The sequence below is a fragment of the Convolutriloba macropyga genome, chromosome 10 (assembly GCF_964194025.1).
Source record: "Convolutriloba macropyga chromosome 10, txConMacr16.3, whole genome shotgun sequence".
In the NCBI taxonomy this organism is placed as follows: Eukaryota; Metazoa; Xenacoelomorpha; order Acoela; family Convolutidae; genus Convolutriloba; species Convolutriloba macropyga.
The window spans coordinates 33,553,284-33,566,764 of record NC_134477.1 but is presented as its reverse complement, the minus strand read 5'-3'; the positions used below and the strand labels follow the sequence as shown (position 1 = coordinate 33,566,764).

The 13,481-nt window shown below is 33.3% G+C and overlaps 1 protein-coding gene across 1 annotated transcript in view; it reads left to right on the top strand.

Annotated features, from left to right (window-relative positions):
• Nucleotides 1-13,481, top strand: part of LOC142347999 (neurofibromin-like) — a 634,373-nt gene that overhangs the window by 598,871 nt on the left and 22,021 nt on the right. The window contains exons 39-43 of the mRNA XM_075399163.1: nucleotides 1,922-2,030; nucleotides 2,228-2,326; nucleotides 5,510-5,641; nucleotides 5,926-6,053; nucleotides 13,097-13,203. Of these exons, the coding sequence (XP_075255278.1) occupies nucleotides 1,922-2,030; nucleotides 2,228-2,326; nucleotides 5,510-5,641; nucleotides 5,926-6,053; nucleotides 13,097-13,203 (575 nt within the window). The remainder of the gene's footprint in view (nucleotides 1-1,921; nucleotides 2,031-2,227; nucleotides 2,327-5,509; nucleotides 5,642-5,925; nucleotides 6,054-13,096; nucleotides 13,204-13,481) is intronic.

Below are 13,481 nucleotides of genomic sequence, written 5' to 3'. Positions count from 1 at the left end.
AGATCTCAATGATTTTCTCCCTGTTTATCAAGACTTAAACAAAGATTAAAAACGAACTGAACATTGGATTTAAAAAAATCTAAAAATTGGGTGAAAAATTGTCACAAACTTTTACTCAAGACAAACTTTTAACGCAATTTCTTTTGTTTTTCTTTACTATATGGAGACATGGACAAAACGATAGATAGTTGGTTTTCAAAGATACACTCGAAAAAAAACCCGCCCGTTGTGGTAAATGATTTTAGCTAAATTTGATTTAAAAAATTATGGCTAAATTGCCTGAAATTGTGGGTAGAAAAGGGGTGAAAACTATTTTCCAAAAAAGCAAAATTCCGGAAATTTCTCTTTGTAGTGAAATTCTAGACGCAGAAGGCTTCAAATTGATATCACATATGCTAGCCTGGGATGCCCTCAAAAAAAGGAAAATTGTCTGAACAAAAAATTGTCTTTAATTACAATAAAGAGGGAAATCTGGCATGCTTTTACTTCCGCAATGAAGTTTATATTTCATTGCCTTGTGGTCTGATCAGAAACGAAATTGGTCACTCCAAATTTGGGATTGCCATGTTTGCACATGTTTGCATATTAAAGTTTCTAAGAAAGACTTCAAAACGTATCAATTTCAATTGTCGGAGCGTTATCTAATTATGACTGACTGCTATCACAATCGAGTGGCTCCCCCTTTCAAAAAAATCGAATCTATTCCTGGTTCGATAGTTTCGTTTGTTGGAACATATCTTTTATGTCCTCCAGGAGCACGTGCTAAATTTTTATATAGTAACGTGCTATATAACAACACATAATTTGAAACTGGGGGTCAAAAACACTGGGGGGATTAACAGAATAGATCCAACAAATCAATTTCACTTATTAGAGGGCCACTATTGGAACAAGTTGGCATTTTTTTAATACGCGGACGGTGATCACCTATTCTGTGCAGCGAACAAAAACTTGTTTCCTCACAGCGTGGCTTTGACATATTTGTATTATCATCTTGTAAGCGTTTTGCGGGAAATTGCTAAAAGCAGGAACCGTTGGAAGACTTTTACATACTGCCATTTTTCGTATCAATTGCCTTATTGACCACAAAAAAATTGATTTGTTCGACAATTTGTTTTAAATCTTATTGATTTGTTCGACAATTTGATCCAAATCTTGCGAGGCGGCTTGCATGGATCAATATTTGTATTAACCAAAACCACCATTGAATGAATTTTATGCGTTACACCGTATTCTACCCCTTAATCTTCCAAAAAATCTCTAAGAAATTACAACTATAAAACAAATTCCAAACATAAAAACCCGTCATTTGTCCTCAACGGAATTCAATTAGAACCGGTAAAGAAACAGCGAACTAAGCAAACTATGCTTATTTCTGCAATTGAGGAAGCCTCATGCTCCCTAATCTCGCATCTTTTAGCTGTCTTTCTTTATTGTGTAATTGCCAAAGCTGCAACAAATAACTCTTTGTCAAAACCCATAAATTGAAAAAATTTTAATTTTTTGAAATTAAATATCAAAGATATTTAATTTCTAAAAATTAAAATTTTTCAATTTATGGGTTTCGACAAAGAAACTTGATATGATGATTGGATGATTCCTTTAGCTGGAAAACATTCTGCAAAAACCCTGAGACCAAATTTTTATCACAGGTTTTTCAGCAGCCAATTTTTGATTCAGCCAGCTATGTTTTACCATTGTTTTCCCTGTATTTTTTCTTTTTTACGTAATCCAAATGACCTCATTCACAATTTTGAATTGTTTCCGGATCATAGTCAATAGCCCGTTTAGTCTAACCAAAATTGGATGTATCCCCACACCCCCCATTCAACTCGTTTCATTGGTTTTTGAAGAACACTATCAACGTGAGTTGGAACCCTTAATGAAGATATTTGCCTCGTTTGAGAGCAGTTTGTTTCAGATTTGCATTCCAATACAATCCGGCGTTCCAACCCCGTGCAATAGTGGTGTTGGGGTGCATTAGCAGGACCGCAACTGATATGGACATTCGAGCACTCTTGCAGATACTGGTTGGCAATATTTAATTTTTCACTTGTTCAAACATTAGCTGCTTTTCTTTATCAAACCAATGAAGTACAAGACGCTTTGCATCGCGCAAAATTGTTACAGAAGATCATGAGACTGAGATCAATAGCAAGTCATGGCCATTAGAAAGAAACTTACGGCTGTGGTATATATTTGCCCTAAATGTTCATTTTTGTTTCAGACCAAAGTGTCAATTACGAAGGACGACATTGATTTGATTGAGGCCATCATCATATGTCTCACTAGAGTGCAGTCTTTCCTGCCTGCTGACTTCTCACTGGTGATGCAATATATTTTTAGCTCATTGATCTGACATAAAAAGAAATTTATAATCAAAGTGTTTGTATATGCCTTGCCTTGTCTTCGTGTGCTGTGTTCATCTTTGCATTACAAGATATGTATTGTATTGCTTTTTTCGATCAATCCAGGCATGGATTGTTTTGTCGATGCCCAATAGCTGCGTTTAAAAAAGTGAGGGCTGGTTTAATCTTATCTTGGTTTTTATTTTTCAATAGCCTCGACGCATTGAGCATTTTTGGTCTCACCGAGGCTTTTAAAGGATTCAAACCGGAGTACTTGTGGAGCGTATTTTTAATCGAAATTTTGATTTGGTGGCGATAACTGTTTAGCATGTGAAGAAGTGTTAAGATCAAACTACTGAACAAATTGAAGAGCAGAGAAAAAGAAATTGTGGTTTTTATTGTTTACTGTTTTAATGTTTAATCATTTTGAAGATACGTTGTGTCCATGTTTTCATAATGTGTTGTTTTTGGATGATTCTTAAAACACGAGTTCATTGAAAAAGAGTTTTTAATTGCTTTTAAATTTGTTCAGTTTTGCGCATATGGGGTTATGGCTTTGTTTGTCTGGTTATTAGTCAATTCATTTATTTGATTGTATTTTTGGACTTGTCCTGTTATGTTTTTTGGATCTCTCCCCCTCCTCCCCCAGCTTCTGCCCCCAGCTTAGTGGGTGCATATTATTTGCACCCCTCGTGCGAACGTGCCGTATTTTTTTTTCAAAGTAATTCACTATATAATGACACGTGCTCAGTAACTTGGGGTGCATAACGTACGGGGGGCCTAATCGGGAAAAAAAATCCGTTCTTTAATTCGTTTTTAAACCTTTTATTGGTTTTACATGAGTCGCCACTTTTTTCATGTTAGACCACTGACTCACATCACTCACTGTTTTAATGGAATGGAGTTTAGAATTTAACAGCAAACTTTTGCAAATACAGACAAAGTTTAAAAGCAAAATCAGAAGAAACTCGTTAAACCAATAGAGCCAGGGCATTGAGATTTAGTATTTAAGAACTTGGTGCAGTCAGTTATCAAAGTTGTTTATTAATTGCTCTCAAACGAAGTTTGTAGCAATTATATTAGTCCTGTCGGTCTTTTTTTATGCGATTTTTCGCTTGACCAATTTTTCGTCTGACGCTTTTGACTTTTCGTCCTCAAAAACGGGATAAGCAGGTAGCTCCCAGCGGGCATTAAGTGCTTTTAGAGCCTTTCAGCTCTGTTTCAGCTCAAACTGTTTTGGAGAGTTATACTTATGGTGTGAAGGGCGCAAGAGAGGTTGAAGACATCCCCACTGTTGACCTTCTGCCCTTATTGCCTCACCCCCCACCGCGCCGTTGCCCCCACCCCTGTTGCCCCCACACTCTCTCTCCATCAGCCCCCCCCCCCCCCCCCCCACCGTGGCTACGTTCGAACAACCGATCGCTAAAAACACGCAATTTTATAATAATAACAGTTTTTTCAAGCTTTTCGAAAATTTTTGTTAATTTTTAAGTTTTTTCGGCCCTAGGTGTCAATGTTTTCTGCCTCTAGGTTTTAATAAATGGTTACTGCATAGTGGTAGTGGAATGGTTTCAACATTTTAACATCACGAATTTCAGCATTTTTTTTTTGACATTTGTTTTTCATTATTCAAGTTTTTTTTAGACCCAGGGGCCAGAAAACCTCCTTAAGGCTTTAATAATAAGTGACTTCAATTTTTTTTGGCCATGGAAAAAATTTAAGTTTTTTATTGTCACAAATTTTAACAATTTTTCGATGAAATTTTCAATTTTTTTCAAGTCTTTTGAAAATTTTTGTTGGTTTTTAGGTTTCTGCCGCTTCAAGAGCCGAGGAACCTCCTCTAGGTTTTGACCATAGGTTACTGTACAGTTTCTAAACGTAATGGAATGTTTTTCAAGTTTTCAATACCACAAATTTTAGCATTTTTTTTTACAAAACATGCAATTTTTGTTTCAATTTTTTTTGACATTTATTGTCATTATCCAGGTTTTTAAGCCTAACAGAAAATCTCCCATAGGGCTTGATAGTAAGGTACTAGAAAATGTTTTTTGGGCATGGATTAATTTTCAACTTTTATAACAAATTTTAGCAGTTATTTATGCAACTTGCAATTTTTTTTTAATTTTTTCGAAATTTTTGGTCATTTTTTAGGTTTTTTCGGTCTCAAGAGCCACTAAACGTCCTTTAGGATTTGATTATAGGTTACTGCATAGCTTCTAGATGTAATCGAATGTTTTTCAAGATTTTAATATTGACAATTTTAAAAAAATATTTGCATTTTTTCAAGTTTTTGATTGTTTTTGAATTTTTTTAAGCATTTTTCCTGCACCAGGGTCCTAGGGACCTCCTCCAAGTTTTGATGATAAGTTTTCGCTCAGATTTTAGAGTTGATGGAATTGTTATCATTTTTTTAATGACTCCAGCTTTAGCGATTTTTTGGTAAAATTTAATTTTTTTTTCAAATTTTTGGAAAATTATTATCATGTTCCAAGTTTATGGACCTTTATGAGCTAGTGAAATCATTTAAAGCTTGAGATAGGGATACTGGATAGTCTCTTGAGACAATGAAGTGGTTTTGAAGTTTAAATATCTCGAGTTTTAGCAATATTTTGTTAAAATTTGCTATTGTTTTCAAAATTTTTGAAAGTTTATTGTTCTCCAATTTAGAGGCTTAACTCTCCATATTTATCTACTCTAATGAAACTGCAGACTAAATTAGAAAAACTTTTGACACAGAAGAGAATTGAGTTGTCAATTTTTGTCTTAGTTTTCTCTTACTGTTTGAATCTCAACCTAGGTCAGTGAGGTCAACGGCGGCTATATTCCGGCAATCTGCTGGCTGGCCATGTCAATTTTTGCTTGATGTTATGATTTTGTGCTGAAACACTTCAACGTGCTTTTTCTTTTTTAAATGTAGGTTTGTTTTGCGATGTCATGGTTATCGGTCCTCGGTTCTTAGTTATGTTGCTTAGATCTTGTTTATTGATACCCATGCAAAGATGTGCCATGTCAAGATCTCGGCAAGATTTATCATGTTTCAGTGTGATTCTTATAAATTTATATCAAATTCTGTTTGTTTAATTTTTTGGCCACCAAAGATTTAAGTCTTCAACTAAAAGTTTCAATTCTAATGTAATGTTGATTGAACTCTTTGTTCTCAGGTGCATCAAAGCCTGTTCTGGGTGGCTGTGGCTGTGATGCAACTGGACGATATTGGATTGTACAGTGCTGGACTCAGTCTCATGGAGATGAACTTGACCACTCTCGATGCCTTCGGGCTATTCTCCAACAAGGTAGCTAACTCAAACAAATCAGAGGTCGCTTTCATGGTAGAATTGGGCGCTCAAAACACCAACAAGTTCGCTTCACAAATAAAAAAAAAGTATTTTTGAATATAGAAAGCAAAGGACATTTTCATCAGAAATTAAAAAAAACCCAGAGCTACAAAGAACCAGAAACTTAAACTTTTGTAATTCTTATAGCGCCAATCTTTTTAAATGCAACAATTTGATAAAAATATAATCGGCTGATTTTGGAATTAGTGGTCTAGAAATGGAGGTATTGTTCTTTTAATCAGACTCCAGACGAGGTGTACTCGGACCTGCACCCTGTAATGGAGTGGCACTTCAAACAGATAGAACACACAGTAGGACTCAGCTTCAGAAACAACTTCCACTTTGCTCTAGTTGCACACCTGCTCAAAGGGTAACTAAAACTTTTTTGTTCCGACCCCTCTTGAGGGGGGAGGAACTATATACTCAAATGGGTTTTTTTTTTTGTTCAGTCAATTTTGGCCGATCGATATATTCATCGTAGAGAGTTGAGACTGGTATCAATAGAAAGCTTGTCCAGCGTAGAATATGAAATTAAAAAGATTTTTTTGATTTTCGTTTTTGACAGGGAGATATCGAGGTTTAAACTTTCGAGAAAATAGAGTGAATTCCGTTGATTTCATTCACATTTTTTCGGAATTTTTGACTCAAATTTCGCCAATTTTGATAAAACTTAATAAAATTTTTCAAGAAAATGTTGTTGATTTTACGTTTAAAGACAAAATATATTGTCGGCTAATTTCATTGAATTTTTTTGTCACAAATTCCGTCTAAATATTTCACAAAATTCAGACTTTTTCATCAAAAACAGCACGAAATAAATTTCTTTAGTCCATTCTGATTAAATTTGCAGTAAGTGCACACCAAAACACCTCTACTATAATTTTTGTAGACTGAAATGGGTCTAATTCCGTTTCAACTTCCGTTGAGAGTGCATTGTTAATAAAACTTTGCCGTTTTTTGCTTTAATCGTTGATTATCAAAAACGCAGCTTTTATTGATTTTTAACTAACAAAATATCTATATCAATGACACTCCAAATATCAAATATTCCTAATGGACAATCAGCATTAGCAGGACTAGTTCTGTACCAATCTTGGACCGTTACAATCCAAAAATAAGTCGGATTGTCAGTCGGTTTTTTATAACAAAAGTTCGATCTTTTTTATATTAATTAAATAACAGAATAATTCAAATCAAAGCTCACTAGTGATAGTTCCTATTGGCTTCCTAAACAGTCCAAAATTGATTTATCTAGTTGATTGCTTGAAAGCTTTTTTTCCTTTTGACTTTTAAAATCTTTAAATTTTAAATAAAAAATGGCTTATTGAGTTTTGCCTCCATTTTTCTCTTACTTTGGTCAACTTGTAGCTACGTGTCAGCAATGAGCAAATTGTGCTCATTCTTTCTGTTGAAGACAAATTTAGTCTTTATTGCAGTTTTACGCCTAAAGTTATGGTGTTCTGGCTTTGATACTACTAGATTTCACAATTTTTTTTTAATTTTTAGGTATTTGCCCATTTTTCATGTTTTCTAGTTTTGTCAAATTATCACGTTATTGTCAGTTCATATATCACATTTTTGCGTTCAAAATAACGCACAATTGATAATATTTAAATCGTTTAAGATATAGGTTGTGGTTCTTTACCGCTTCGACAGTACTTTCTCGAAGAATTTAATTGATTTTTTTAATTTTGTCTTTAACTGTCGTTTTTACTTTGTCTTTTTAGTCGTATTTATTTTACTGTACATTAACCCGGTTCGATTGGCTTTTCCTGGAAGTGTAGTTGAGCCGTTGTTCTGATATTAGAAGATGGATAATGGCTTTCATGACTTTGAAAAAAATTTGAAAACAATTGTTTTCCAAAAAAAAACATTTCAACTTCCCAATTTTGTTCCTTTTATTGTCTGTTTGTTACCTGGTCTCGTTAATTAAAGGTTAAGGATGACATTAATTTCGTCAAAGGAAGGTGTCAAAATGAATTGGTGTCACAAAATCTAATGTTTTTAAAGAATTCGTTATGACTTTACTGGCTTCGACACGGGTTTTTCACAAAAAAATGTAAATTAATTTTTGATTTGTGTCTTACTTGACGGTTTTTTGTAGATGTAGGACTTGGACTTGTTCTGGATAGTTGCAGGTCTCGGGGGCTTCCTTTGGAAGAATAAATGAACCTATTCAATTTTTTTCATTTTGTAATTAATGGCTTTCTTGTCTTTGGAAATAATTTTTTTTTTGATAAAAATAGTATTTAATAATCTTGCTTTTTTTTTGGTCTAATTGTTACCTAGTTTCATCAATGATTGTCACATAATACATTTCAAGGGAAGGTGTCAAAAGGGATTGGTGTCACAAAATCTAATCTTTTAGGAGAATTCGTTATGACTTTACTGACTTCCACACGGTTTTTCACAAAAAAAAGTAAATGGATTTTTGATTTTTGTCATATTTGACTTTCTTTTTGTAGACGTAAGACAAATTCTGGATAATTGCAGGTCTCGAGGGTTTCCTTTGGAAGAATAAACGGACCTATTGAGATTTGTCATTGTGTAATTAATGGCTTTTATGTCTTTGGAAGAAAAAATTTTTCGAAAAAAACAAGTATTACATAATTTTGCATTTTTTTGTCTAATTGTTGCTTATTTTCAAAATAGAGCGGCCACATTATACAATATCGGTGTTCGACGAAGGTGCAATCGAACATATTTTGGGGGCCAAAGTATGGCTTTACGGCTTCCAAAGCATTTTCTGGCAAGTTTTAATTGATTTTTAGTTTGTTGTCTATTTGTTGTTCTTTTTGTGACTGCATAAAAAATTGAATACCAAGAGTTTTTAATTCCCCTCTATAGAAGCATTGGTAATTTTAAACCTTTGGGATATTTTAGTTGATTCCTAATGGTTTTCATTACTTTGAAATTAATTGTTTTTTTTTAAATTCAACGAATTTTCTAACTTTAAAGTTTCTGTTCTTTTTTATCTAATTGTTGCCCAGTTTTATAATAAACTTGTTAATAACCAGTTTTTTCTGGTGATTTACAATTTATTTTGTTTATTTTCAGTTCAATTTGACGCTATTTTGACTTTTTATTAAGTTTTGTTTTTTAAAACGGACGTAAATTTTTTGATGTAATTAATATTTGTTGTTTTTGTTTGATTTTGCCGTTCGTCTTCGTTCGTTTTCTTAATATCGGCATATCTCATCAATCTATTGCATCATTTTTTACTCCACTGAGTTATTTGCTTTGGAGGCTATCTTTTCGTTCGTACACCAGTTTTTTTTGAAAAATACTTGAATTTTTTGTTTTTCCATCTGTTCCTCATTTGGTAGACAATTATGCCAAAATTGTGGATGAGCGGGGTCGGAACCTCATGTGCGATCGCACATTACCGAGCCGCCTTGTATCCCTTAAAGTCTCGAATGAATTGCTCATATTTACTGAAATGGGCTAATATATTTTAAGTTCTGACGGAACAAATTTGAGAATAAATGTCGTATAAAGCATAGCTTTTCACTATTTTCCTAGTAGTGTAGAGCAATGTGCAGTCAAATTAATTTATCTCACACGCGATCGCACATTACCGAGCCGCCTTGTTAACATTACTTACCAAAAATCTTTGTAGACGAGTGTATAAGCATTACGAGCCATAGCACCCCAACCAAATAAGGTTGCGGATTTGGTCCATTTTACGTCTTTAATTTCACAAAACTTATCTTTATACATGTAAAAAGGGCCTTGCAGTGTTGGATATTGAGACAAAGGAACGATTAAACTAATTGGTGAATATACCATGTCTGTCCTTTGTAGCCAATTTCTAAAATTTAGCGGCGCAATCTTATTTTAAGGTAGGGGCGGTAGAGCATAATGTACAAACACTTGTCCTTTTGTTCCGCAAAAACTGTGAACAAGACATTGATTAGAAAGGAAATAAAACCCAATTACTGGATTATTCCATAAAAGTCCCTCGTATTTTTAAAATTGGGAGCTCAAATGACTAATTTCTGATTTACCCCTACTCAAATCTCGGCTCGTGAGCAATTCTTGTGTCTCAAGGATATTTAATAACGAATTTCACAGTAACAATTTTGAGGCTCATTGTTCTATTTGTTTACGGAAAACTGTGGAAAAATATTGATTCTTATATTATTTTAAAAGTGCTTTTAATTTGTAAAGTAACGAAGTCTCAAATTAATTGGATAATTATTTCATTACGGTACGAGCTTCATTACCTGTTTCAAAAAAAAGAAATAGTTACAAAGAATGTGGCTGGCACATTCTCTGTAACTATTGTGGACGCCTAATGTGGAGAGCGCTCAAAGTAGGCGTAAGTATTTTCCACTGGGCAATTAAATAGCCTAAAATGAAAAATACTTCCAAAGAAATGTGATCAATAATTACGTTTAGCGATAAGGGCATTTCACAAATTTTCAATCTTTTTTAAATTGAAGTGAATTAGGGCAATTAAGATAAGTCAAGTCCACCAAATTTTTATTGGAGTTATTTTTTTGCAAAGAGAGCATATTATGTGTTGCATTCTAGTAGACGCTAATAATGTTTTTACCACCCTAGTCCAACTCGGACGGCTATCTTGCAAGAATGCGAGAAGAATATTACAAGATAACCGTATTTTCCAGGGAAAAAAATATGAGCACAGTCGTGTAACCTGCTTTCATTGTGAATATAGATGTGGCAGAGAGACAAAATTATTGTTCCGACCCCTCTTGAGGGGGGAATGAACTATATACTCAAACGGGTTTTTTTTGTTCAGTCAATTTTGGCCGATCGATGTAATCATCGTAGAGAGTTGGGACTGGTATCATTAGAAAGCTTGTCCAGCGTATAATATGGAATTAAAAAGATTTTTTCGTTTTTACAGGGAGTTATCGAGGTTTAAATTTTGAGAAAAAAGTGTGAATTCCGGCGAGATTTTATTCAATTTTCCGGAATTATTGAATAAAACTTCGCCAACTATGTTTTTTTAATTTTTTTTGAAAGTGTTGTTGATTTTTTTTTGTAAAAACAAAAAATCAAAAGAATATTTTAGGCTATTTTTTTGTCAAAAATTCGGGCTAAATATTTCAAAATTAAGACTTTTTCTTCAAAAACAGCATGAAATAAGTTTCTTTAGTCCATTTTGATTAAACTTACAGGATGTACAGACCCAAACACCACTAACACAAATTTTGTAGACTCAAAAGGGGGCTTTTTTACCTTAAATTTCGTTGAGAGTGCTCTCTAATTAAAACTTCGCCGTTTTTTGCTAAATTTATTCGTTGACTATCAAGAACGCAGCATCTATTTTTGATTCTTTTAACTAACAAAAAATCAATATCTATAACATTCGAATGATTAAGTGTTCTTAAAGAACAAACAGCATTAGCAGGGCTTGTTTTGGACCAATCTTGGACTGGTATAATCCAAAAATAATTCGGATTGTAAACAATCGGTCTTTTTTAGAAAAAAAATTCGATCTCTTCTACAATAATTAAATAACAGAACCTTTTAAATAAAGCTCACTGATGATAGTTCCAATTGGGTTCTTAATTAGCTCCACATAATTGTATCTAGTTAATTACTTGAAAGCTTATGGTCGTTTTGGCCTTTAAAAGTATTTGATTTTCAAATAAATAAGGACTTATTGAATTTTTGCCTCTATTTTTCTCTTTCTTTGGTCAACTTGTAGCTTATTGTACGCAATGAAAGAATGCTTCTTCTTTCTATTGAAATCAAATTCAATATTTATTGCGGTTTTACGCCTTAAGTAATGGCTACTGGCTTTGATACAACTAGATTTCAAATTTTCTTAATTTTTAGGTGTTTGCCCATTTTTCACGTTTTCCGGTTTTGTTACATTATCACGTTATTGACAATTCATTTATCGGCATTTTATTGGCTTTCAAAATAAGGCACAATTGATATTATTAAAATGCTTGAAGATATAGATTATGATTTTAACGGCTTCGACACCACTTTCTCGAAGAATTTAATTGCTTTTTTTAAATTGACTTTAACTGCCGTTTTTACTTTCTCTTTTTAGTCGCATGAAATTTTACTGTATAGTGACCCGGTTTCAATGCCTTTTCATGGAAGAATAGATGAGACGATATTCTGATTTTAGTAGATAGCTGATAGCTTTCATGACTCTGAAAACTATTGTTTTCCAAATTAAAAAAAAACACTTTTAAACGTCGCAATTTTGTTCCTTTTATTGTCCGGTTGTTATCTAGTCTCTTTAATTACAGGCCAATTACGACATTATTGTTTCTGGAATAATGACATTATTGTTTCTGGATTATTGTCAATGGAAGGTTTCAAAGGGGGATTAGTGTCACACAATCTAATGTTTTTGAAGAATTCACTTACTTTACTGGCTTCGACACGAAAAAAAAGTAAATTAATTTTTGATTTTTGTCATGTTTGACGTTCTTTTTGTAGACATAAGACATATTCTGGATAATTACAATTCTAATGGGCTTCTTTTGAAAGAATATACGAACCTAATTAATGTTTTATTCTGTAATTAATGGCGTTCATGTCTTTGGAAATTTAAAATTTATAGTTTTACTTATTTTTGCATATTGTTTTCCATTTTTGTCTACTTCTACTTGTTACCTTGCTTCATTAATGAGAGGTAACGTTATACATTATCGTTGATTGCAGAAAGTGCAATTGAACACATTTTGATGGCCATAGTATGGCTTTACGGTTTCGAATGCGTTTTCTGCCAAGTTTTGTTTGATTTTTTGTTGTCTATATGTTCTTTTTGTAACCGCGTAAAAAATGGAATAACATCAGCTCTTAGTTCCTTCTATGGAAGCATTGGTACTCGTACACCTATATGATATTTTATTTGATTTCTAATGGTTTTCGTTTTTTCAAAATAAATTGTTTTAAAAAAAAATAAGCGAATTTTTCAACTGAACTGTTTTTGTTCTTTATTGTCTAATTGTTACCAAGCCTTTTTATTGACTATTTCCTTATCTTTTCTGTTGAATTACAAGTTATTTTGTTTAATATCAGTTTTATCTGACGGTATTTTGACTTTGTTAATAAGTTTTGTTTTTTAAAACGGACAGTTTTTGATGTAATTAATTTTTGTTTTTGCTGTTGTTTGATTTTGCTGTTGGTCTTGACTCGCTTTCTTAATATTTGCACATCTCATCAATCTAATGCGCCGTTTTTGCTCCACCACAGTTATTTGCTTTGGAGACTTTCTTTTCGTTCATACACCAATTTTTTTTTTTAAATACTTGAATTTTTGGGTTTTTCTATGTTCCTCATTTGGTAGACAATCAAGCCAAAATTGTGGATGAGCGGGGTCGGAATCTTATGTGCGATCGCACATTACTGAGTCGCCTTGTTGAGAATAAATTTGAACAGATGCTATTTGCTCAGTTAATGTATCGCCTTGTTCAGATTCCGACATCCGCACCCTGATGTGGTGAACAGGACCCAGTTAGTTCTGGATATGATGCTCACTCTCATATCCAAACTGAAGAGCCAACGAAGAACCAGCTTACAGGGTAGGTGAATGAACTCTGCGGCTAACGCAGCATATTCCTTTTAAAACGGTGTGTCGAAAAATTGATATTGAGATTTCTCAATTGACACAGAGATGATATCATCTATGAAAAGATAGAGTCTGCGTTTCAGAACTAAATGCATTTTAAATGCTTCCCAAAAAGTATGTAAAAGAGCGATTGAAACAGGTTCAGATTTTAAAATGCTTTTGAAAAGGAAGGTTCCATTCTAAAAGCTTCTGTGAAAAGCAAGCTTTAAAACTTCACCAGTATTTTTTTTA